At 38.9% G+C, this 26,962-nt stretch overlaps 1 protein-coding gene across 5 annotated transcripts; it reads right to left on the bottom strand.

The window, feature by feature from the left end:
- Window positions 1-26,962, bottom strand: ZFX (zinc finger protein X-linked). Of its 5 annotated transcripts, XM_038412525.2 has the most exons (9): window positions 26,826-26,962; window positions 21,178-21,266; window positions 20,082-20,648; window positions 16,159-16,218; window positions 7,927-8,076; window positions 7,574-7,714; window positions 7,343-7,477; window positions 3,430-3,570; window positions 1-1,454 (listed from the first exon to the last, which is right to left on the bottom strand). In XM_038412525.2, the coding sequence occupies exons 2-9, from the start codon at window positions 21,236-21,238 to the stop codon at window positions 268-270; spliced, it is 2,442 nt and encodes an 813-aa protein (XP_038268453.1). In that variant the 5' UTR covers window positions 21,239-21,266; window positions 26,826-26,962; the 3' UTR covers window positions 1-267. The 5 variants fall into 5 exon arrangements, with proteins under 5 accessions (XP_038268453.1, XP_038268468.1, XP_043360885.1 ...); XM_038412540.2 differs by lacking the exon at window positions 16,159-16,218; XM_043504950.1 differs by lacking the exons at window positions 21,178-21,266; window positions 26,826-26,962 and adding an exon at window positions 18,046-18,238 and having other exon boundaries at window positions 20,082-20,214.

Here is a 26,962-nt window from a genome sequence, read left to right as displayed (position 1 = left end):
TTTACTTTATTAAATGCAACTTTATTGTTGCCATCTTTTCCTCATTTATTAAACAAACTGAATAGAATTTAGAACACGCTATTGAACAAAATGTATAAAAGTCAACTAGAAGCAATAATCCTATTTGTATACAGCAATAAATCAAATGCACAGTATTTTTTATTTTTTTATTTTTTTGTGATCGCAGGTGATTGGCTTTAAAATAAGCTGACTGCCTGAAATGCAATATCCTTTACAACTCCAAGCCATAAGTCTGTAAAAGAGACTTTAAGGCAGCCCAATATCTTTATGATGCCGCATAATGTGCTGGTTCTTCTCTGATGGCCTTCGGAAACCTTTCTTGCAGTATTCACAACGGTGAGGATAGTCTTTTGTATGAATAGAAATAACATGCCGTTTGAAGCCTGAGGCATCTGTAGTGCTATACTCACAGTACTCACATTGATAAACTTTCCTGCCACTGTGTGTTTTCATGTGTTTTTTTAGCTCATTTTGTTGCCTAAACCCCTTTCTACATCTCTTACACCTGAATGGAAGATCCTTTGTGTGAACTGAGAGAATGTGGCGACTTAGAATAAACGGATCCGCAATCTTAAAGTCACAATGTCTGCACTGGTGCAATTTTTTACCCTTGTGGGCTGCCACGTGTTTTTTCAGTTCTGAGGGCCTATGAAAGCCTTTATCACACATATCACACTTGTGAGGGTAATCCTTTGTGTGTACTGAAATTATATGCCGTTTCAAATCACTTGAGTTTGAGCTCTTGTGGTCACAATGCAAACACTGATGTGTTTTGCTTTCTTGATGTATAAGTATATGCTGCTGCAGTTCTTTGGTATCTGAAAAAGTCTGAAAACAAATATCACACTTGAATGGCATTTCCTTACTATGTTTAGTCTTTACATGAGTTTTCAAATTAGAAGAGTCAGCAGACCTATAATCACAATACTGGCACTCATATGGCTTTTCACCAGTATGGATTCGCATGTGCTTCTTGAGCTCTGATGGATGACGAAATCCCTTGCCACACTCTACACAAATATGAGGAAAGTTCTTGCTGTGGACAGCCAGAAGATGACGACTCAGTAACCCTTGTTCTGCTGTCTCATAATCACAGAATTTGCACTTATGCATTTTGTTGGCTCCTTTGTCCCTATGCACCATCTTGTGAGTAAATAAAGCTCCTGCATGAGAGAAGCTTTTCCCACACTCATCACATTCAATAAGCTTTTCTGTTTTGTTAGTCAGCTTGTGACTCTCCAGGTGGTTATGTAAACTTATTTTTTTATTGGTAGTGTAATCACAGTCTGTGCATCTGTATTTCTTCTTCGTAAGAAGGTGCTCTGGATGATTTTTCATGTGCCTTTTCAAGAAACCTCTGGATTTAAACTTCTTTCCACAAATCATGCAAGGATAGACAGTCAAAGGATGACCATCAGGGCCAATGATTATTGCTGAAAATAAACAAAGAACCATAAAATTGACCAAACATTCTACTTCAAATCATTTAATTACATAACAATAAGTAGTACTGTTAAATAAATCCAAATTAGTTACTTCCATTAATATTATTAAGTTCACTTTAACCACTATTCTGCACTAATTCTACAGCACTGATAATCAGAATTTCCCAACACTAACAAGTGCAGACTCAAAACTTCGGCATTTGGCACTACTGTCAAGTATGAAACATACAGAGAGAAGGGTATCTTTACAACCAATGAATCAATGATACACAGACTACATGAAGGAAATTTGTAGAAACTCAATAAGGAATAAGTTAACATGTCAGTGATTATAGATCCTTCAACATTCTCTCAAAATTGTCTTTTAATCAGAATTGATATGTTTTAATCAAAAATGGAAAATTTATGTTGAAGGACAACTTCTGTGAACCAATGACACAACCTCACACAGCAAACTATTTATGATCCCCATAACATTCCAGATTTCAAAGTTATACTTTTTAACAAAATGAATAAAGTTCATTCATACCACAAACACTCCTATACAATATAATTTCTGTAATACACTGTACATTCTGTTTGCTGTGAGATTAGATAGCAGCAGTGGACAGGATAGATTTTTTTCATATACAAATGGCAAGGAGTTAGCAATCATTTCTTTCAGAAGCAGAACTTACATGTGTCATCCATGTCTTTCTTCTCAAGATTATACTATTATAATGAAATCTACATAGGTTTACACATAAAACCACCCTCAGACTGCAGTTGGTACAAAACTAATCAGCTCACTTGTTAAGCGGAACATCACCCTGTGAGCATATTACATTGGTGCCACATGATCTGCACTAAATAGGCCTAAAACCTACGTATCTGAGAGACTACCTCCCTCCTCATGCCATATGTCATGGTTACAAGCAGGAGAGATGTTCAAGCTGGACTCCTCTTGGTATGAATGAGAGTGGGTCGATGGGACAACGTTTTATGTAAGGGCTCCTCAGCTTTGGAACTCATCCCTCAGCTCTGTCCAAATTAGCCTGAATTTGATTACCTTTTGGGAACTCTGTGAAGCACATTTTCCCCCAAATAAGGGAGAATTAACAGGGTAGTTGGTGGTGCAAAAGGAAGGATTATTTCAACCTTTAATTTGCCTGATCTGCTACTTGGGGCTACATGAAATGGAACTGCTGCCGTTTAGTTACAATGGAAAGGAATTTTTGATATTTGTATTTTAAGTCAAGAACACCTAAATAAATGAAGAGGTACTCTTTTTACTTCATTAGAAAAATAAATAATTCAGTGAAGGTAGAAGCCTACGAATGTCAACAACATGCAGCTGCTGTTGTGGTTTCAAGTAAAGATTCTGAAAAGACCATTAGCGCAACTTATTTCATAATTATAGTAAGTTTAAGAGACATGAGAGAACATGTATAGAATTTATACCAGATAAAGTAACTTATGATACTCAAACTTCTTTAGTTACTTATTAAATTAACTGCCATAACTAACTTTATTCAGTTTATTGTATATACAAAAAAGACAACCAGATTTTTAGAAAACTACCATTTACAGCAATATTTTATTTGGCCAAGATCAGTTTTTGAAAAAGGCTGTATATGCTAGTCAATTCAAATTTGTTTAACAAGTTAAATATATAAGAACTTAACTTTTTGCCACAATATTGCTTTTGTTTTGCCTGAGAAGGATTCACTTCCATTTGAAGCTGTGAAGTTAAGTTTTCCTAACATTTTTATTTCAGAATTTTAAAAAGAAAATACAAGTTGGGTATGTGAGTTGAACATCTTGCCAACAAATCCAAGAAGCAAAGTAACCATATTCTCTCTACAGAACGTTGTGTCTTCAAGTCCTCAGTGGCAATGCACATTTGTTTCCGAGTATCCATATGTCTCTATCGAGGTACTTTTATAGCCCTATCACTAAACTACCTGAGCATCTAAGTACTCACCTGTTTGGTACTGCCTGGATTCAGGTCTCCTCCTTTTCTTTGGTTTTTGTTTAGCTAGTCTCCCAAGTCCAGTAGACTCATCTATGTGCAAGAGAGCACTTGCGGTGCCATTCCGGCTTTCAATCCCATCAGTATTATTACCTAATAAAATAGATTAAAATGATCTACCATAGTTACTCTAAAATTTATTTGGACTATAGAAACTATAATGATAAATGAAAAATAGACAAGAGAATCTTTTAACTCAATAGCTTATCTAAACTATGGTAATGTTGTTAAACCAAAAGCCCATTCAAATTAATTGATCCACAAGCACTCTTTTCAGTATACGACAAAATCTAGGACTAAAACAACTGTGTAACTGAGTATAATCTGAATGGTGCAGGTACTGGATTTGTATGGGGAAGGATCTGGATTCAAATCCAATGTAGTTTACAGAAGAAAACAGAAGTCTATTTCACAAAGGTTTCTCTCTTTCTAATCTCAATATTGCATTTTAAGAAAAGATTTTCCCACACATTTCTGGTTAGTAATTCTGTACAAAGAATTTCTAATCTCAGGAAACATGCAAGTCACATGATTTATACCTGATATCCAGTATTCCATTAGGGTTCAATCCTGTAAGACCCCTGTGTGTGAATGCCCATCCTGTTCAAGCCAACTGACTTGACTTGAAGATGATGAAAGTTCCATATGCAGAGGATTTGCAGGATTGGACCTTTAATTTGGGAGTCATTGCTGAATGTGCCAGAGACTTTAATAAGAATTAGAACAACATGAATATACATAACTCACACTCTACACAAATCTGGAGATTTAACCTTGTACAAATTAATTTTAGTGAGTATGAACAGTGTGCTCAACACTGTATAAAACCAAGAGGAGGATACCACCCATGCCCCAAGGAGCTTACATTCTAAATATACAAACAGTATCAGAATGACATATAACGCATCAGATAATGAGTTTAACTACAAGTGAAATCATCAAGATTTGTTTTTTATTTAACAAGCTTTTGTTGCTTGTTTAACATTGATAAGATTTTATGGAATATGTAAATTTTAAAAAGTGGTCTCACAAAGAGTGGTCTCTTTATGCTCCAGGAGAGGGAGGCAGTTCAAGGTGGAAGAGGTAGCATATAAGAAGGCGTGAAGACAAGAATGGGAAGAGGACAAAGGAAGCAGCTAGATAAAAGTAAAGAGTTGAAGTGGGTGTTTAGAAATGAATGAGAGGAAAAAAATGTAGGGAGGAACAGACTCATGCATAACCTGAGGGTTCTGAACTTCATTTATCAGCTGAGGAAAGCCAGAGAAAGGGCTGAAGAGTGTGTGGCAGGTGACAAATGCTTTTGGAAGGGAGAACCAATTTCACATCTGACAACAATAAAACATAACTGTAGTATGTATACAAGAGTCCTTACAGATTATGACATGACAAAATTGGACCTAAATGTTCTCAAATACAGGAAACTGTTTTCCCTACTTTCTAGAATGGAAAGTAATAGAAGCCACTGGATTCTGCCACATTGCAGCAAAAAAATAATAAAATGTGATTATTTTTTAAAATCCCCCAGTAACATTATCTCTATCACGCTCTCCTCCTTTGAATCTGTCATTGGCTTTGAGGTTTCTCATCTGATCTCCTCTAAGTCCCCTGCAACCTGCCTCAGTGACACCCATGCTTTCCATGACTTCTGCTCCCCTTTTCTCACCTCTCCCATCAAATCCCACATCCTGACAATACAAGCACACTACTGTTTCCCACGTCCTAAAAAATCTCCACTTTAGACATTTCACCTCTCTTTCTGACTACTGTCCTCCCTTTTTTCCTTCATTTTTAAAACTCACTGAATATGCTGTCTACAACTGTTGACTTAAATTCTTCAAACTCCATTCTGGATCCCCATTGAAACTGCACTCACTGACGTCTCGCATGAATTCTTCATGGCCAAATCAAAGGTCTCAACTCCACCCTCACCCTCACTGATCTTTCAGCACTTTTTAACAAACATTCTCCTTCTTTCAGAGTAGCAGCCATGTTAGTCTGTATTCGCAAAAAGGAGTACTTGTGGCACCTTAGAGACTAACAAATTTATTTGAGCATAAGCTTTCATGAGCTACAGCTCACTTCATCGGATGCAGTGAGCTGTAGCTCACGAAAGCTTATGCTCAAATAAATTTGTTAGTCTCTAAGGTGCCAAGTAATCCATTCTCCTTCTTGACATATTTGTTCTCCTTGCCTTTTATGTCACCATCTTCTCCTGGTTCTCTTCATCTTTTCCAATCATTTCCTCAGCATTTCATTGCCCCCTTTCTCTGACACTACTGACATCATCACCATGTTCCATTCTACTTATATCTGTAATCGAGATGTTATCTTTTATTCCACTCTCTCTCTAGCTCCACACATCCAAAATATGTTCAAATCTTGCTGCTTCTTCCTCAAAAACATTTTTAAGATGTAGAATTTTTTCTGTCTGCACAACTAATACTCTCACCCAAGCCCTAATCATCTCCTGTCTTTACTAATGCAATTTCCTCCTTCTCTATCCTGGAAAGTCCACTCAAGTCCATCCACATAGGGATTAAGATTCTGCCCATATTGCTCCTCCTCTTTTGAGTACATCCACTGACATCCCTTTCCCATGAGAAATTCAATTTTCTTCTCATCTTTTAAGGCCCTTCAGTATGCTGCCCCTACCCACACATCCATTCTTCTATCTTACTGTGTTATCCCTCACCTCATCTCTTCCAGGTCACTAATAATGCCAGCCTCGATTGTCATCTCTAAATTAATTTGTATAGTCATTACCCTATTGTTCTTCAAATCCCTCCTCGACATTCACTTCAACTATGAGGACTATGTCAAACGTTCAATTAATAAAGGACAGGTAGGTATACAGAAGGGATTTTTTTTTTTTAATGACTCACACAGCTACTTAGTCATGTGTTCCTATCACTGTTGCCTTTATCCTTCATTCTTTAGTTTGTTACACCACTTGTTGCAATTTATTTAAAATTATATTGTAAACGCTTTGGGGCAAGGACTGTCTCTTACTATGTGTTTGGACAGCACCTAGCATACAGGGTTCCGATCTTGATGAGGTACCTGGGTGCTTCTATAACAAATACATAAATGATCTACTCCAACAAGGAGAAAAGTCAGTTCAGATCTCAACTAGTGCCCATATACCAATAAGCAAGAACAACAATTCTGAAAAATTGGAGAACCCTGAGTTCTACCCAAGAATTATTTAAATGGAAAGTACAGTAACAGTATCCCCTTCCTGCTTGCTTTTTAAAAGTATTTCATTTTCCAAGTACCAGACTATATATTTATGTACTCATCCAGGCACCCCAAAATAAAGTCACATGTTAACACTGCTTCTCAGCTAAGATTTACATGAATCCTACATTTTCCTGATTGGTCATTTTTGACAAAAATATTTATCTCTGTATTTCCAAGCCAGCCTTTATTGTACACCAAAACTGTGAAGGCCAGAGGTACTTAAGATACAATTTTTCAGCTGGAAGCCTGTGTACTTCTTGCTGTACCTCCTTCTACATTATTTATATGAAGGAAATGCCTGTTAAAATGGAAACAGAGAGGCTTGCTTTAAAATTTTCATCTTCCTTTTCAGGAATCTGTTTAGAGATTTATGGGTTACAGCATTTTGAAACTGTAGGACATACAATGCCGTGGAATCTCCTTCCTTAGAAGTTTTTAAGGTCAGGCCTGACAAAGCCCTGGCTGGGATGATTTAGTTGGGGATTGAGCAGGGGGTTGGATTAGATGACCTCCTGAGGTCCCTTCCAACCCTGATATTCTATGATTCTATATTCTGATTGTAAATGCTTTTTCAGATATTTTGCTACCAATCCCACTCTTGAAGAGGTGCTTGTACATGACCTACCATAAGCTGCTGCCCAAGCTATGGGCATAAAAGTTTTAATTTCAGTGTCATCAATTTGCTGTTCATGGGCCACTGCTGCATCTTCCTCCCCTACTATCACTTCCATGTAAACCTCATCAGCAATTTCTGCAACATCTAAGAGAAAAAGAAATTAAGAATAAACAGCATTAATAATAATTTCACATAATTGAAAATAAAAACCCTGTCCCCAAAAAAAGGCCACCTACTTACTTAAATCTTCATCTTCATGCTGAGAATCATTTACAGTCATGTAAACCATTTTTTCTCTTGGAATACGAACACTGTTTTGATCAAGTAGTCCCACTCCATGATCATTCTCAGATTCACTCTCCACAATGTCTACTGTGCCTCCTAATTAAGATGATCAGAATAAAAGTGTTTTTTTAAAGTACATTTCTATCAAATTACATTCTAAACTGAAAAATAATATAAAAAATGTTTATATTCTTTAACATTTAGAATCCATGGCTCTTCACAAATGACTTGAGAAAAGCCATAGTCTCAAAGTATACAGGATTTCAGAAGCGAAGTTGGAATATTCTAAAATGACCATGCTGATTTACCTAAATCATCTTCTCCAGGATCAGCTTTGAAGATATATACTTTGATGACTTCTGGACAAATGCTGTCCACTTTACATGGATCACTTTCTGACTCTGCTTCCATGGTAATTTCAGCAGAACCTTCATGTTCTATCTTCCCAGTATCATCCACTACAAAGACAAATTATGTTATGATCACACAAGCTATACAAACACCTGCAAATGAGAGAGAAATCACTTTATCATTTCAGTTTGAAAATCGTTAAAAATGAAAATAAATTTACTGGTTTGATACTGTAGTGGAAGAAGCCACACAAAGAACTGCTTAAGATTCCTTTAAAAAAAAAAAAAAAGAAAGAGAGAGAGAGACAGAAGCAAATCCAAGACGCAAGATTTTCATCATCTAGATAAGATAAAAGTGATAATCTGCATCACCCTACTAGAAAAAATGGCAGCAGCATTCTTACGCAAGAACACAAGAATGGCCATACCGGGTCAGACCAAAGGTCCTTCCAGCCCAGTATCCTGTCTACCGAGGAGTGGCCAATGCCAGGTGCCCCAAAGGGAGTAAACCTAACAGGTAATGATCAAGTGATCTCTCTCCTGCCATCCATCTCCACCCTCTGACAAACAGAGGCTAGGGACATCATTCCTTACACATCCTGGCTAATAGCCATTAATGGACTTAACCTCCATGAATTTATCCAGTTCTCTTTTAAACTCTGTTATAGTCCTAGCCTTCACAACCTCCTCAGGCAAGGAGTTCCAGAGGTTGACTGTGCACTGTGTGAAGAACTTCCTTTTACTTGTTTTAAATCTGCTGCCCATTAATTTCATTTGATGGCCCCTAGTTCTTATATTATGGGAACAAGTAAATAACTTTTCCTTATTCACTTTCTCCACACCACTCATGATGTTGTATACCTTTATCATATCCCCCCTTGGTCTCCTCTTTTCCAAGCTGAAAAGTCCTAGCCTCTTTAATCTCTCCTCATATGGGACCTGTTCGAAACCCCTAATCATTTTAGTTTCCCTTTTCTGAACCTTTTCTAATGCCAGTATATCTTTTTAGAGATGAGGGGACTACACCTGTACGCAGTATTCAGGATGTGGGCGTACCATGGATTTATATAAGGGTAATAAGATATACTTATTCTCTATCCCTTTTTTAATGATTCCTAACATCCTGTTTGCTTTTTTGACTGATGCTGCACACTGTGTGGACGTCTTCAGAGAACTATCCACGATGACTGCAAGATCTCTTTCCTGATTAGCTCTATCTAAATTAGCCCCCATCATATTGTATGTATAGTTGGGTTTATTTTTTCCAATGTGCATTACTTTACATTTATCCACATTAAATTTCATTTGCCATTTTGTTGCCCAATCACTTAGTTTTGTGAGATCTTTTTGAAGTTCTTCACAGTCTGCTTTGGTCTTAATTGTCTTGAGCAGTTTAGTATCATCTGCAAACTTTGTCACATCACTGTTTACCCCTTTCTCCAAATCATTTATGAATAAGTTGAATAGGATTGGTACTAGGATTGACCCCTGGGGAACACCATTAGTTACCCCTCTCCATTCGGAAAATTTACCATTTATTCCTACCCTTTGTTCCCTGTCTTTTAAACAGTTCTCAATCCATGAAAGGATCTTCCCTCTTATCCCATGACAACTTAATTTACGTAAGAGCCTTTGATGAGGGACCTTGTTAAAGGCTTTCTGGAAATCTAAGTATACTATGTCCACTGGATCCCCCTTGTCCATATGTCTGTTGACTCCTTCAAAGAACTCTAACAGATTAGTAAAACATGATTTCTCTTTACAGAAACCATGCTGACTTTTGCACAACAATTTATGTTCTTTTATATGTCTGACCATTTTATTCTTTACTATTGTTTCAACTAATTTGCCCAGTACTGACATTAGACTTACTGGTCTGTAATTGCCTGGATCACCTCTAGAGCCCTTTTTAAATATTGGCATTACATTAGCTATCTTGCAGTCACTGGGTACAGAAGCTGATTTAAAGGACAGGTTACAAACCATAGTTAATAGTTCCGCAATTTCACATTTGAGTTCTTTCAGAACTCTTGGGTGAATGCCATCTGGTCCCGGTGACTTGTTACTGTTAAGTTTCTTAATTAATTCAAAACCTCCTCTAGTGACACTTCAATTTGTGACAATTCCTCAGATTTGTCACCTACAAAAGACGGCTCAGGTTTGAGAATCTCCCCAATATCCTCAGCCATGAAGACTGAAGCAAAGAATTAATTTAGTTTCTCCACAATGACTATTATCTTTAAGTGCTCCTTTTGTATCTCGATCGTCCAGGGGCCGCACTGGTTGTTTAGCAGGCTTTCCTGATTCTGACATACTTAAAAAACATTCTGGTATTACCTTTTGAGTTCTTGCACTACTTGATGAAACAAGGGCAGCTCTTATGCCCTACTTCGACCCAAGCTAGCCAAAATATACTGGTGATGAAGGCAGTAAGAGATAGGAAAAAGCCACAGTGAAGAACACAAAACTGCTTCACAACTTCTCTAGGTTGCCCTTCCTTGACCACTAATATAGAGAACCAGTACCACAATTTGGAGTAAAGAGAAGATTAATATTATTTTGGGATATTTCCTGGTGGTTGTCAAACTGCAGTAAGAAGAGAGGAAAAAACAGCATGGTAGTACTTATTCTACAGCCCAGGTTTCATACACTTCTTCAGTTTTTAATGACTTTCTCCCCTCTACACACACATCCAACAAGCTATTAACTCCCTTCGCATCAAGAGCTGTCCTTTACTCCTCTCCCATAAGGCCACACATTACAGATGTCCCTTCAGTTGAGAACTTGGCCTACCTCCCTTCTAAGTATGTTAATAGTGCTCCTTTAGTTGGTTAGAAAGGGGGTTAACACCACAAAAACACTAGATCTGTCTTTTCCCACTGACCAAGAAGAAGTATTTTAAGCAATCCCAGACCCTGCTTGCTCATAAGAGAAGGGACCAAGTTCAGTTTCAAACTAATGAATTGCCACTCTAACACTGACAAATTCTGATTCCATCAATTCCTGTCAACTTCCCTACAGAAAGGAATTTAAATTGTATATAGTATTATAGTCCTATATCCATTCCCCACTATTATTTTGTATTCACTACAAAACAATCTCTTAAAGGAAGACCGTGCCTGTTCCATTGCTGCTCCTCAACGGACTTCCTCCAAGCAGCAGAATGAAAATATAGTTCACACACACATACCCACATTCATGTGATAAATTTATTTTGCATGCAGATTTTAACTGGCTCACCTGCTCTCTGCCCACTAAGCCACTAGTACTGGTACACTTCTAACACTTGCAACCTCATAAGCAGCTTCAGAAATACATCTTTTAAAAACACATATCATAACAAAATGTTTCTTTGCCCAAAAGTGGACTTTTATCCGAAAATATTAATTTCCACAGGCTTACAAAGTCCACTATCTCACAACCCTACAGGGACTTCCCCTTACCAACAGAATCCGACATTTTCTTCTAGCACTGGCAGAGTCCAAAGCTTTGGACTTAAAATATATTACGTTATCTACAATAAATACTTTAAGTCTCTTTTTGAGATTTTTATGGCTCCTTTGAAGTCATGTATAGTTTGGAATCATGGGAACAAAAGGCACAAAGTTTAGAGGAAAAGAAATGCCAAACAGTACCAATAAAATCTTTTAAAACGCTAAAAATTTTCTAATAGCTTTCTGTAACATGTGGCATATACAGAGTACACGATGACATGGTATAAAAGTCTTATTGGCTCATCTGGAATGATCTTCATTAATCAATCATGGTTTTGCCACTCATGAACAATGCAGCCATCCTGACCATCTTGCTGACCTCCTTTGTAAAGTGCTTTGAGGTATACTGATGCAAAGCACTATACAAGACTAGGTATTATTATTATTATTATTGTGCAATTATGTCAACATAAAACCTTTATACCACATACAATCTATGTATTGTTTCAGAGTAGCAGCCGTGTTAGTCTGTATTCGCAAAAAGAAAAGGAGGACTTGTGGCACCTTAGAGACTAACAAATTTATCTGAGCATAAGCTTTCGTGAGCTACATGCATCCGATGAAGTGAGCTGTAGCTCACGAAAGCTTATGCTCAAATAAATTTGTTAGTCTCTAAGGTGCCACAAGTCCTCATTTTCTTTTGCGAATACAGACTAACACGGCTGCTACTCTGAAACCTATCATTATGCAAGGCACTGAATTTAGCCGTATAGAGTGGAAATCTATCAACTTCATGTAAAGATGCATCCGATGAACTGAGCTCTAGCTCACGAAAGCTTATGCTCAAATAAATTTGTTAGTCTCTAAGGTGCCACAATCTATGTATTCTGTCTCTCATCTGTACTATACATATGTTTACATATGCATAAAATTTCTCAACAAGGAATGTAAATTAATAGCTATCACTATTTGCAGAGAATATTATGCATTATATTACATTACAAAATATTAAAAATGTTCTTTAATCTACTAGTCCCATCACTAGAACTGGCAGCAGGAATGCACCAAACACTATTTTTTCAAGTGAATGATGAATGAACACTGCACAATATATTGCTTCCAAAGTCCCAGAAAACCAAGAGTATTATCTGAAATGCCTTTAGTAACAAGATCCTAGATCAAGAGACAATGTCCTTGTTAACATAGCCGTAATGAAACTCAGAACCTTTTAAACAGAGAAAAAAGGTAAGACATTATGGTGATATGTTATTACAGACCACTTTCAAAATGCAACCCTACAGTAGATGTTCTCCGCTACTTGGATGCACTTTTATAAAAAATTCCTTGGAATATACATGAGACCCCAACCATAAATAAAATTCTGGCATGGGGGGGAAATGTTTTGCTATCATTCCTCGAGTATACTTTTTGTTTTGTTCCTTCTGTAGGATTTAATTACTCCCTTCTGGATTGGCTATCAGCACTGTTCATCATGTCTATATTGTGCTCTCTCATCAATAAGGCTTGATACTGCACCACTGAAGTCAATGGGAAATTTGCCACTGACTTAAACGGATGCAGGAACAAGTCCTTAACAAGGAAAAAAATAACTGAAAGTTCTAGAGCCCAGAATACTATGTTAGGCAGGCTTTTCTTTTTCTTTTTAAAACAATAAAATTCTAATTGTAGAGTCTGGTGTTTTTGTTTGTTTTTTTAAATAATATTCGTAGTATAGAAGGTTTCTGGCTTATGAAGCAGTTGCTTCTCCTCCAGACAATGGATAAGGTCTTTCTACGCTGGAGAGTAATCTTTGTGAAAGATGTAATTTTAAGGCAATTGGTGCATATTTCAACATACAAAATTATAATTTGTTTGCTTCCTGACTCCCCTTCACATTATATAAAAACCTCAGTTATGATTCCTATTTAATGTAAATATCCTTTAATAATCCTATTTAAGAAACAAAACAAAAACATGCCAAATTTTTACAATGTGAGCATGTGTAGAAATATAGGACCAAATTTTCCCCTTGAAGGAAAAATTCCCACACATTTCTGGGAGAGTCTGCAGCATTAACATGCTACCAGTGCTTGGCAGATGAGAGGAAAAGAGTAGAAAATATGATAGATAGTGCACTAAGTTCAATAGGAGAAAAATGGGGAAGAAAGGATGAGAAAAGAGTAAAAGATGACAAGATCAGAGATAACAAGGAAAAAAGGAAAAGGAAATCAGAAGGTCAGATGGAAACGAGGGAGAAACAAATATATCCCAGAAGGAATAACACCATTTCCCTCTCCAATTGAATCTAAGTATAAAGCATGTTTGCACTGAAATATAGTTTGGCTGCAGCTGCTGGCCATTGTCTGCAACCCACAGTGTAGCTGGGTGGTTCACTAGCGATCAAGACATGTAGTGTGCCTGCCACACTGAAGCATTTATCTATACTGGTTTATTTGGGCTTTGGCATCATCCTTATAATTACTTATTTTAGGGTGCAGTCTAAAAATGTTATTTTGGTTACATAGTGACTTTTTTTTAAATGAACACCTTCCACGCATTTTTCTGTATTTTTCCATCTTCTCAATCTCAGTTAGAGAAAATGAAGTTTACAACCTGGTCAATGTTTAAAATGTGAAGCCTCTGAGATGCTTGAATTTTTAATTCAAATACAGGACCTATCTATGGGTACTACCCCATACCTGTCTTACCCATGAATGCGCCAAACACAGGATGCTGCCATTTTCTTAAATTCTCCCTCCTGGAAGTAAAAAAGGAAAATGTGTTCCTATCTTTTAATTTAATTTCTCAAAGAATGCACGCTCACCAGTTTTTACTAAAGGATTGTGGCCTTCCCAGTAGGTACACTGGGCCCTTGTTAAACTGATCACAACCCATGTTACTGAAAAGAACAGCCAGAACGACTTTACTCCAAAGCTGTAAGATGTAACTTTTATAAATATTAACTAAAATCTGATAAACTTTATAAAAAATTAGTAAATGAACTGGCTATGTTTTGATTCCTCTATACCAGAATTTTACTTCTGGTGGAGATTGCTTCTCCAAGAAAATAAATAAAAGCAAAACAAAACAGATACCCTAAGAAACCAGGTTACTTTTTCTAAAACAGAGATTTCCAAACTATGGTCCACAAGGCACTTGCTAGTGGTCTTCAGAGAGCTCACCGATCACATGACACTGGCTCTTTTCTCGTTTCCAGTTGCTAAATTTACTTTAAAAGATAGCAAAAAATACAGTTTCCTAATGTTACTTTTCTATGTATGCAATTGCTATATTGCTACAGTGATTTTACGTAATCACAAATGAAAGAGGAAGGTGGACTCCACAATTGTGCACAAAGGTAGAAGTGGTCCATAAAATAATCTGTTAATGTAGTCCACAAAATGAAAAATCTTGAGAACCCCTAATCTAAAGCATATCTAGAGAGTCTCCACATGGAGGAATAATGGTAAGACCAAGATATAATAAAGGAATGACTAAGAGCAGTACAAGGAAAAACAAAATATAGCTTATATATTAATAACATTGAATTAATCTGTTAATTGTCTACTATACTGCTACTGTAATGTGGGTGGATAACGAAAGCGTTATAAGGACTTGCTGAAGGACAACCTAAAAAAATTTAATATTGACATTGATACTTGGGAGACACTTGCCCAGGATTGTTTAAACTGGAGTAAAGTCCTATGTGATGGTCCCCTGAATTTTGTACCACCAAACATTAAATCTAAAATGAAAAATTCTTATATATGAAGAAATTGCACTACAAACTATGTCAAAATGTGACCTTGGAAAGACCAAATCTTCTTACATTTCTCTATTCCAAATATACACAAATTGGGCACAATTCAGATGCCATCCTTTTACATGTACATACTCATCAATAAATGCATCATCAATCCAGCCCCTGAATCCAAAAAAATTACTCCACATTTACATCAATTTCACTAAGATAAGAATCTGGCCCCAAGTCTCTGGAACCAGTCTGGAACAATAAGAACAACGTGAGTTCTGTCCTTATGTTGCCAAAAATTCTCAATATCACAGCTAACAGACAAAATACTTAGGATAAGTTGTTTGCCAGCTTCTAGAACAACTTGCTTAGTTTAGCATTTCCTAATGCAAAAGGTTGTTGCATTCTTCCATAATGTTTATACTCAAGTACGTTCCTATACAGGCTGTATTTCCCAAACTGACCTTTTGCTCAATTTGAACATTTATACTGTTTATTTGTATTTGAAAGGCTAGACTTTCTGTTCACTGAAAGTGGCAATTTTACTTCTTGATGTAATCTAGTATATCTTGTGCCCACTTTCTTTTCCACACAGAACACAGTTATGATGGTGTCCAATACAATGCCAGGCCATCCTGACATTTCTTTATTGGTAAGAGGACACTGCGAACTTCCTACAATCCCAAGAAACAGAACTCTATCATAAATAAGTTTCCCAAGACTCAAGACTGATATCTGTCATTAGTCGGTATGGTGGGCTCTGCAGCAAAGTAGCTCCAATTCCCATAATTTGGCTCCTGTCTACCCAGCACAGTAAAAACTAAGCTCTTGTATACAACTCTTACCAATGTATCCTAATGTCTTACACCTTATGATCAACACACAGTGATCTAATAAAAATTCTTGGGCAGGACAGTTATCCACAGTACCATTATAATGGTTAGATAGGGTCTGACAGCAAATGTTACTTTTTTGAGGGAAAAAAACTATTATTATGTCTTGCACCTTTAAGAATCTCCTCAAGAGAAAATAGCTCTGTACTCCCAGGTTGTTGATGAAGACAGCCTGTAAAACAAAAACATTTTTTATATCTGCTACAAAACCATGGTTCTTCAATACTGAAGTCATATGGATTATGGTTCTGTTGACTAGGTCCATTGCTCTTGACTTTATAAAAATATCATCCAAGGGGGTGGGGGAGAATGTGCCCCTTCTAAACCCAAGTAATTATACAATCACTGTTACCATCTTTTTGAATACCCTTGGTTCTGAAAAGGTCCTGTACTGAAAATGTTGGTTCTGGTACATGAATCAAATATTTCTTACTCTAGGCCTGATTAGGATGTGAACGTAATGTGCCTGCTATACCTGTTGACATCATACAATTTCCTAGACTTGCAGAATACTGGACCAATACAAAGTTTCCTAGATTAGCCTTCATCTCTTCAGATTTTCCATATTGATTATTTATATTTTACCATTCTTATTGTACAAAATATACTGAGAACATCCAGCACAACTTCTCTTCTGATGGAGCTGTTTCTATTGCCCCTGTTCGGCAACAAAAAGCTAATTGCGTATCTCCTGCTTTGACGATCTGAGTAAAATCCAGAATGTAGAAACCTTAATTTCAGTTGGATGTCCAGCTCTAAGGTACTGTCCTCCATGATAAACTCCAACATCTTCCTGTCTATGGCCATTTTTTAACATTTTACTAAAATGCTACATTTCCATTTAGGGAGAAATGGCTTTCCAAATCATAATTTCAGTCTATGGCTAGAAGAGGTGGGTTGATGTGTGTCTGTCCATAATCTGTCCCCTTTTGGCCAAGATACATCAAGAGACCACCTTAAATGACTTTTTCTGGCATGGATAAAAGGAAAAGTGTGGTTTATCAAAACTCTTGGAATCCTTTCCCATGCTGCTTAACAGCTGACAGTGGTTTTCATTCTCTGCTTAGGGATCCAAAGGCAGAGCTGAGTTAGGTATAAATAGCCAGGACCCAGTTCAGAACAAACAACTGAGTTTCTGAGGGCAATCAAAGAGAGTATCTTCACAAAAAGAGAGCATCACTAGTGGTAAGAAGCATTATCTTGGAAGTATTATCCAAGGAAATCAAAGCAGTCTCATTTACATGCTAGATTCCATTTGTAATGGGAAAAGGATGATTCAAACAGTAGATAAATTTGCTGAAGGAAAGTCTCACAGAATGTAGATCACTATGACAGGTACTATCAGAAAAGAAAATGCAGTTCAATCCATAAATGAGAAGATGGAAAAAGGAATAAGAAAAGCATGTGTGGAGCCATTCAATTGTTAGGTTTCAGAGTAGCAGCCGTGTTAGTCTGTATCCACAAAAAGAAAAGGAGTACTTGGGGCACCTTAGAGACTAACAAATTTATTTGAGCATAAGCTTTCGTGAGCTACAGCTCACTTAGCTGTAGCTCACAAAAGCTTATGCTCAAATAAACTTGTTAGTCTCAAGTGCCACAAGTACTCCATTTTATACAATTGTTAGACACTCATTCAACCAGTCTCACCTGAGCAACAGCTAAACCAATCTTGAAAAATGAGATGATGATCAGATTAAGAAGAAGCCAGATACAAAGAGTAGCCTATCCAGCAAAGGGAAAACAATGAAAGGGAACCAACCGACAGAAAGCAGGTGGCAAGTGATCTTACCTAGGAATTCCAATGAAGAATATGGGACAGGTAACTTGAGACCCATATAAAGTGAACAGAGTAATATTCTGCCTTTCAAGTGATGGGCAAAAGTATTCTAAGGAAAACAGGCAAATGTTCATGTATTGTAGTATACATGGAAACCGGCAGCATTTAGATACTATGATGCAGGTACCTTAGATTAAGTCAACCTCACAAAATTCTACTCACTCATTTGCCCAGGATGCATAATTTAGATAAATATAACTGAAAAAAGTTGTGATAGCATCAAGGATGATTTCAGGGACTTGGGGGGGATATTAAAGGTGAGATTGATGTTGGTGATCTTCTCTGAGAGCCATCTGGTACCAAGTTCAACTGAAGAATGGAGAAGATTGAGCCTGAAGACCAAGACAGACATACACTGCAGACGTAAAGAGGAGGGCTTTGAATTTAAAGATCATTTGATTTTTTTTTCCTATAATGAAGTGACTATTTAGATTAGACAATCTCCACTTAAGAGGGATTACTAACCTCCTGACTTCAAAACCAGTAGAACTTGTTAGGCAGGCTTTAAATACAGTAGAAGGTAATGGAGGAAACTTTCATTTAACTCAAATTCTAGAATGTACGTTCAATTCAAAATATAAAGGAAAACAATAGATACGCTTTGCAACAAAAGGTGAATATAAAATATTAAATTTACTTAAGTACCTGAGCTAGAAGAGCCAAATATATTACAAAAATATTTAAAAACACATTGGCATTTAATAGCAATGAAAGTAAAGAATCAAGTCAATGAAGGAACCACCCTGGATTTACTTCTCACCAAGTGGAAGTAACTGACTAAGAATAAAAAATCTTGGTTCTGTTAAGCATGATGAGGTTATCTCATGTTTTTAGTCAACTACTCTCTTCAGTTAAGAAGTACAAAAGGATGGTTTCTTAGTTAGGGACCATTAAGTCGATCTCCATATTACTTTAAAACACAGCTACACAAGGGTATTTGACACTAGGAAGTCATATGTTATGGAATTAAGAAATCAAATGATCATGGAGGCAAGGAGAAGAAATATTCAAATCTATGAGTGCAGAAGATGATATTACAGTTAAGCCAAAACAAAACTACAATTCCATTAAAAAAAGAAATATTCAAAGAACAACATGCAGACAATGAAGAACTAGTCAAAGAACCTGTACTGGAAACGAAGCAAGACTCAATCAATATACGAAGTCAGTTAAGTTCCATTATTTGAGTCATTAAAATCTAGACAAAATAAATAATCCTGCAAGGGTCAACGTAAATGGGCTAAATGATACAATATGTCTGCTCTATTTCAATGTTCTATGACAAACCTGTTTAATATCTTTCATAAATTATATAGGACCCAAGAATGTTAATCAGATTACACCATTAAAATCAGTGTTAGTTTGAGCAAAGGGTTATTTCCCACAGGGGAATTAACTTTATGATCTGGTGGTGTCCTTCCCACACCCACACACCTGTTTCAATATTGCAACTCTAATAGACCTTTCTACTAGTACAAAGGGGCTTAAAAATATTCAAAAACCAATATCTTGAGTTCAAGGTAGCTTCCCAATTATGTGTAATAGTGGCTGTCCTTTTTGCTAATAGTGTACCTTCACATGTTCAGTTTATTCAAGAGAAGAAACATGTTATAATAGAAAAGAAAAAAGTTATTGCTACCTGAATTTATATATCTAAAAGAGGAGCTTAGCAAAAACATTAAGGATAATATTTCAGATGCAAGACATTTTTCAAACTGCAGAAAAATAGAACAGTTCTGTGGCTGTCCCTCTTCCGCTTATGTGAAACCATTCTTTTGCTTTCTTAGTGATTTTGCAACATATACATTTGTCTAAATGTATATGCTGGAGCAATGCCAGATTTATTTCCTACAGTTGTTATTAAGTAAGTGGCATTTTACACCTTCGTTACAGAAAGTATTCACATAAAATATTGTTCTGTAAACTAATACACGAGTATTTTATTTTAACAGGCTTATTTTAACAATCAGATAGCTGGAAAAATTACTTTATCTATATTATTTTCATAAATAAACCACCTCAGCAGGAACACAATTATAACTGAAAATATTCATGCATATTTATGAGACTTCGTTTTTATAAACATTTCAGAAAGCGCTCTCTCTCTCTCTGGCATTATTTAAAAGGAACAAAAATTTTCAGACAGCACCCCAGTCAATGTCACTCACTATCTTTTACTGCTTTCCCCATAAACTTACAGGAAATCATAAGGTAATCTTCACAGTTGCCCTTATCATCTTGGTGCTGCACAGGGATTCCATTGGCATCAATCACTGCTTCTGAGGCACAGTCTGCTACCAACACTTCTTCAGAAACTACATCTTCTCCCAGACTATCGGTGACAATTTCTGCTTCTACAACATTATCGTGAACCACATGTTCCACATGCCCAACTTCAGGTACATGCATAGATTCACTTGCCAGTACATGTTCTGGTATAGACAATGCTGCTGCTGCTATGTCAGAAGCTAAAACATCATCTGGAACAGTGCAGTGTGCTAAAGAAACTTCATCTGCTACCTCTGTGCCCAGCACTTGTTCAGGAATAATGACAGTTTCAGACACATCTGCCTCTTCCATGATATCTGAGCATTGAACATCCTCAATAACAACATCCTCAATGACATCTTGGATGACTACAGAATCTGGATCGTCAGGAACAAAGTTATGCACAGTTATGTCTGAGTCCACCACATCTGAAACAAATACTGTTTCTTGCACTTCCACAACAATCTGATCTCCATCCATATGTGCTGCATCAGACCCTGAAAAATATAATTAAACCAATGTTTAAAACATCCACAGTAATTCAAGGAACATGGCTGATATTTATCGGCTGCAAATTATTACAATTTGTCTTCAGCTTATAAACAACATATCTATCTACCACAAGCATTCCAGTATCTTTGACCATATCTATTTATAGAGAGATATGGTAGTTGAAAAAGCACTAAAACCTGTTATTTTCTTATTAGCCACTGGCATTTCTTTGACAAATTAACACAGACCAGTTTTCTAGCATTCATCTAAAAGAGACCATAAATTTTGTTATGGGTAAGGTCAGCCATTTTTGAGCCTCTGCCATAACCCCCAAACACTTCTCCTTTCAGAGTATCCTGTAGCCAATACATTTTAGTTACATTGTTCTGAACTAAAAATAAAATCACAAGTACAGCATTCAGTCCAAAAATAATAACAAAACAGCCCAGCACCATTCAGTAATGACAACGGACTGGTTATAATCTATTTTATGTTTAACATGAAGGGCCTTATATGCTTTATCTCCTGTCAGACCTGTTGGGTCAAAAAACGCGTTTGGCTCATGTGGCTGCAGTTCAAGTCCATCTTCATCCATGGCCTTTAATTCTCATCAGTCACAGTGCCTGACAAAAATAAAGAAGAGAAAGGTTACTTGCCCAATAACTGTAGTTCTCCAAGAGTTCCCTATGCATATCTCTCACTCTTATTCAAGAAGTGAAATCCTAGCCCGACTGAGGTCAAAAGCAAAATGTCCCTGGAATTCAGTATGGCCAAGATTTCACCCAAGATGCCTGTGCGGTTCCTGAATCTCTGGAAAGCCATACCCTTTGGGGCTCCCAAAAGCATCTCATGTGACTGAACATTGAAAGCTTGAACAAAGTGTAGATGACCCCTAAACACCTCAGTTCATTTTTCCTGAACCTCATATTTCAAGGAGGTATAGAAAACTCTGAGGAAGAAGGGCAGAGAAAGCGAATACATACAGATATTCCCCAAAGAGGGAAACCTCTGCAAATTTCCACTCATGAGAGACTGGTAAGCAGTACAACCCAGATGGATGATGGGCTGAGGAGTTCTCAAATTAATAATGATTATAAAATTACTCAAGGTGAGTAAAGGTAGATGTCTAATAGAATCAGAAATGGACACTGCTCTGGGGTCCCTTATGTTCACAGCCTTTGGCAGTCAGAAAGGAACTAAGGTAGCTAGGGCTTGCATCTTGTACCTCCCTCAGGGTCCCAAATGGTCATTGCCACAAGGTTCCAGACCCCCATGTCACAGGCACTTTGAATCTCATGAGAGTTTATGCAGAGGCTCCCCGGAGAAGCATCACCCATTTGCTTTTAGACTAAAAATACCATCTGGTCTCAAACACTATCAAATTTAGAATTCTATCAACTCTCTAAAGCTTGATACAGTGTCAAAACTTCTTTGATGAATAGTAACTGATTAGATCTTAAATCATCCTATCCCCCCAAAAATCTAAATACTAAAAGGTTAAGAAATTCTCATTACAATTTACCACTCTAACCTTAACTCTGCTCCCTTGCATATATGCTTTAGAATTAGGGTTAAGCAAACCAGTCTGGCCAAAATAAGAACCAGTACAAACTTTTACTAATCCCTTCAACTTAATCCAAACTAGGGGGATTTGATGTGTAAGACTAGGGAGAGGCCACAGAATCTCCTTGAAGACTTCTTCCAATAGAAAGAATTATGTCAGTAGGAGGAAGGCATGTGGTTTTCCTCCCTCCAAACACGTTTGCCAATAATGGGCAGGAACCCCGCCACTGTCACCATAATGCCTTATTACAATGCATGAGCCCAATATTAAGAGTTAAGATTTTTGTTGAAACCTTAACTGAAAACTTCAACAATTTGTTTTCATTCTCCATCTTTCCTTTATATTAATTAAGTTTTTGCATGGGGGAGTTTCTTTATCTGAAATATAAACAAATAAACATTTCCAAACACACACACCCAGCCAGAAGCAAATATATTCCAAACTCATCCTTGCACAACCTAATCCTCTGTTACTCCCAGCTAACAAATCTTCCTGTTAAGAAAAATAATGTAAACAAGTGTGGTGGGGGGGGGGGGCGGGAGGCGAGGGAGTGTAGCCAGAAATTAAACTATGAGAACAGCAGTTGCAGTCTGAGGTAAAAAATGATACTTTTTTTCATGGACTCCTTTGTTACTTGGAAAAGTCCAGTTGAACAACCCTAGATTTTGAAAAGAGATCTACACTGAAGAGACTGTGGAGGACTCTAGTCAAAGGCTCCCGGATCTTGAAAAGGAATCTGCACTGACAGATTGTTATCGAGTTCTGTTGAGATCAATCAGGCCATTTTGAATGTTAAGATATTATGTCAGTGGCACTCTGCATTGATGTAAGGGTCTGCCCAAGCAGATCCCTCCACAGATCTAGGACCCCAAATACTCATTAGGAAGAAACTTTTTTAACTTTGAATCTGGGAAAGATCAGATTTGTCAACTTTTGTTATCATAGAAAAGCAAGAATTCTAGCACCCCAGGTATTCTAAAATAAACATTTATACAAGTATTAATCACCAGTCCCAAATTTGTTCAGCTTTAGTAATTAAACAAGTTCAGGTCTATTAATTCTATTAAGAATTTCTTTCCTATAATAGTATGTTTTCCTGTTATGTCTTCTTATGGTTGCTTCTTTTCCTTCTCTCTTTCTCCACACATTTGGATCTCTCAATGTTTCCTTACATTATGTTCTCTACTGTCTTACCTATATTTTATCATACTACACCTCCAGTCATTTATTCCTCTTTTCTAACTTACCCTCTCTAACATACCACTCTATGCATCCCCCTCATTAATGCACCCACACAGGACTTGCTACGAGGTATCTAATAAATTTACAAGAACTAAACCTGGTAACCAAAAACTGACAAAAAAAGATGGAGTGACCTGCTCTGTCCCCAAGCAATGCCAAGTAGAAGTACTATTTCTGGACCCTACTTAATGGCTCCATCTTGTCATACACATTAACCTTTGATAAGTTAGAGTCTGATGACTTTGAGGCCCCAATTCCCACTGGCTGCTGGAAGGAGCATTCACACTTTCTATTCCCCACTCCCACGCCACGGCCTCCTTGCTCCTGTGATGGATGTTATCCATCTGTTATCCTATCCTTCCCTCAAATTTCTGGCTACTGCACAGGGAGGTCTCCATTACTCAGCTTCTCCTTTTGGGTCCTTCTCCCCTAGGAATAACTCTAGTGCTTTTCTCTACTGCTGTTCTAAGTTCCAAAAGAGTTAAATTGACCTGATTCTCATAATTACTCAAGGCTGCCCATAGATTCTGAGTAGCAGCAGTAAAAACTGACAAGTCTCTGGTCAGTGCTCACTCTGATGCAACTTAGTAAAGATACCAACAACAGTAGAGGTGCTAGAGCTGTCCATCTGCAAATTCAGGAAGGCAGCATTATATTTATTTGCAGTCTGTTCATGCTCAACCATTGAGATCAGAAATTCTGCAAATGTTGTCTTACATTCTGCAAATGTTGATTTCAGTCATCTGAGAAAGCTTTCCAAGCAAGTGGATTTTTAAGATTTAGTGGGGTGAATCAAAGATAGACTTTCTACCACTTGTAACTTGTACAACATAGAAGTTTTATGATTTATTTTTTTAAAACTAGCCTCTACTGGAATAAATAAGATTTGCCTTAATATACTTTAAGACCCCGCTCCTACAACTAGATCCATGCAGAGACTTCTGCACCCATGTGGAACCTCAATGGCTTCAAAGAGCCTCTTTGCAGGTATACAGATCCGCCTGCACAGTCAAATCAACTGAAGGATCAGGGACTAAGTAGGTTTCATGTGGATCTAGAATAAGTATTACCTTAAATGTTATATAGTTTAAAGACAGCACTAACAGGATGCTTATTATATCTGCTTATACAAACAATATAGTTTTATTTGGGCAAATGAAAATCAAGGCAAATTTCCGATATGAGAAAAGGTAAGAAAAAATGTATTTGGAATACAAATTATATTAAAATGCTAGCAATTCAATAAAAAAAACCCTACAAAAGAAAATGCTTCATTTCCCAAGATGTTATTTACATCCTTCCCCATAACTCTGACCTTAAATATAATCATTCAAGAAAGCAATGAATGGAGAAAGAACATGTGCAGGAGAGAGTGAGATTATAATATGCCACTGAAACACACATATTCCACTACCCAACCCGCTTCCAAAAGAAGCGAGAGGGGAAAGACTAAGGCCTGGTGTACACTAGAAAATTATGTCAGCATAACTACGTTGTTCAGGGAGGAATTAAGCTAACCTTAAGTTCACATGTAAAATTCTTCCGTCAACCTAGCTACTGCCTCTCAGGGAGGTGGATTACCTAGTGGATGGGAGACTATGTCCTGTCAGCATAAGTAGCATCTAAACTGAAGTACTACAGCAGGGCAGCTGCAGGAATGCCACTAGTGTGTTAAGTGTAGACAAACCCTAAAATACAGCAAAATCATTTCTCCATCCTTACGGATGACAGCAATACATAAAAATCTTTCACCCACCTCCATTCCCATAAAAATACCAATACACATAGCAAAATCTCCCTCATCCCTGTACAGAATTTCTTAAAAGCACAACAAAATCCTGACCCCACTTCCACTGGTGAAGAGCAATCAGCAAAATCCTACCTCCCATCCCCAGTGAAAGACCCCCCCCCCCCCATCTACATCAGAAGTAGAATTGAGTCACGAGAGCCAACTACAAGATTTTCCCTGATCTGGTCACATCACAGTTTTAAAAGTAGTGTAGTAAATGTAGTGTAGCTGGGATCTAATTGTGTCCCCATAATTGGGTTAAAGCCTTGAGCAGTCCAATGCCTTAGCCTACCAGCAACTTATTACTGTGTTGAAACCAGGTTCCTCTGCCTGACTTGATCATTGAGAATGTAACACACACAAAGGAAGAATCATGTTCAAAACTACACCTTGATAAAGCAAGGGCTCAACTTCACAAGTCAGTCCTAAAACCATTACAAATGTTCCAAATATCATTAGGTGCTTGTTTCTTTTTCTGCATCTCCCTCAGTTTGGGCAGGGAAACCAGCAGAGTTTCCCTGTGGCCTACAGCCAGGCTGCAAACTCATTTTCACTCTGCTGCACTAACCCAGTGCTGGAGGTTGGATTTGCCGACACTGGGCAAAAGGCTGCTTCCTCTGGATTAAGAAAAGAGGGTCACGGGGGACGTTTTGGGTCAGAGAGTGCCTGTGCTGATTTTAATAAAGCCTAAATCGGGGAAACATTTAGTCCCGAGGGTCTCTTTGAAACTCTTCACTGCAGGGGGGCTCTACAGCCGGGGCTGGGGGAGAATTCACTGCCCCCCGCAGGCAGGCAGGCAGGCAGGCAGGCAGGCATTCTTCCCAGGGAGGGGAGCCTTTCCCGGGCTCCGCCTCGCCCGCAGAGCCCGCGGGCTGGGCAGGGAGCGGTGCCGAGGGGCCCCCGCTCGGAGCTTACAACAAGGCAGCGTTGCCGCGCTCAAGGCACCGCCAGGGGGGAGGGGTGCGTGTCGGGCTGCGGAGCGGAGCGGCGCGCCCTGCCCTGCCCTGCCCTGCCCCCTCCCGAGGGCGGCGGCGGCAGGGCGGGCGCCCTCCTCCCTCCGCAGTGCGGGGGCCATTGCTGGCGGCCTTGGCGCTGCAGCGGCCCAGGAAGCCGCCGGGGGCGGGCAGCGCCAGCCCCGGCCCCGGGCTGGGGCCGCCCTCGTTGGCCCGGCCCGCACGAGGGGCAGCCCAGCTGCTGGGACGAGCGATTAATTCAAGATGGCGGCCGGCGCCCTGCCCCCGCCTCTCGCAGCCTCTGTGCCCCGCCGCCATCTTGTCTCCTCCTCCACAGGCTCCGAGAGTCCCCCCCCCCCCCCCGCCACGGCCGAGCCCGGGGCCTGGCCTCGCCGCCGCCCCCGGGCCCGGCCAGGCCCGGCTCGGCCCGGCCCAGACCCCGCTCCCCACACGGCCCGGCCCCGGCTGCGCCGCACCCAGTCGCGCTGCGAGAGCTCGGCTCGCGGCCCTACGGCCCGCTCCTGCCGGAGCCCTGGCGCGGCCTAGCTGCGGCCTCCTCCGGGCCTGCACTGCGGCGCCGCGCCGCGGCCTGGTGCGGGCACGGGGAGGAGAAGGCCCGGCCCGCGCTGCTTACCGTGCGGGGTGGCGGGCGGCGGCGCTCGGCTCGGGGCGGCCTCTCGCAGCGCGACTGGGCCGAGCTCGGCGGCGGTGGCTGCGGCGGGGCGGGCGGGAGGGGAGGGAGGGGCCGAGCTCGGAGCTGAGTGGAAGCGG

This window comes from Dermochelys coriacea, chromosome 1 (genome assembly GCF_009764565.3).
Source record: "Dermochelys coriacea isolate rDerCor1 chromosome 1, rDerCor1.pri.v4, whole genome shotgun sequence".
In the NCBI taxonomy this organism is placed as follows: domain Eukaryota; kingdom Metazoa; phylum Chordata; order Testudines; family Dermochelyidae; genus Dermochelys; species Dermochelys coriacea.
The sequence above is the reverse complement of the archived record's forward strand: the minus strand, read 5'-3'. Positions and strand labels throughout refer to the sequence as shown.

Coding starts and splice junctions, on each gene's coding strand:
- ZFX (XM_038412525.2), bottom strand. CDS start 21,238: ATGGATGAAGATGGACTTGAACTGCAGCCACATGAGCCAAACGCGTTT. Junction 16,219..20,081: donor AGATTACCTTATGATTTCCT/GTAAGTTTATGG, acceptor TTTGTTTTACAG/GCTGTCTTCATCAACAACCT. Junction 7,715..7,926: donor TCCTGGAGAAGATGATTTAG/GTAAATCAGCAT, acceptor CATCTTAATTAG/GAGGCACAGTAGACATTGTG.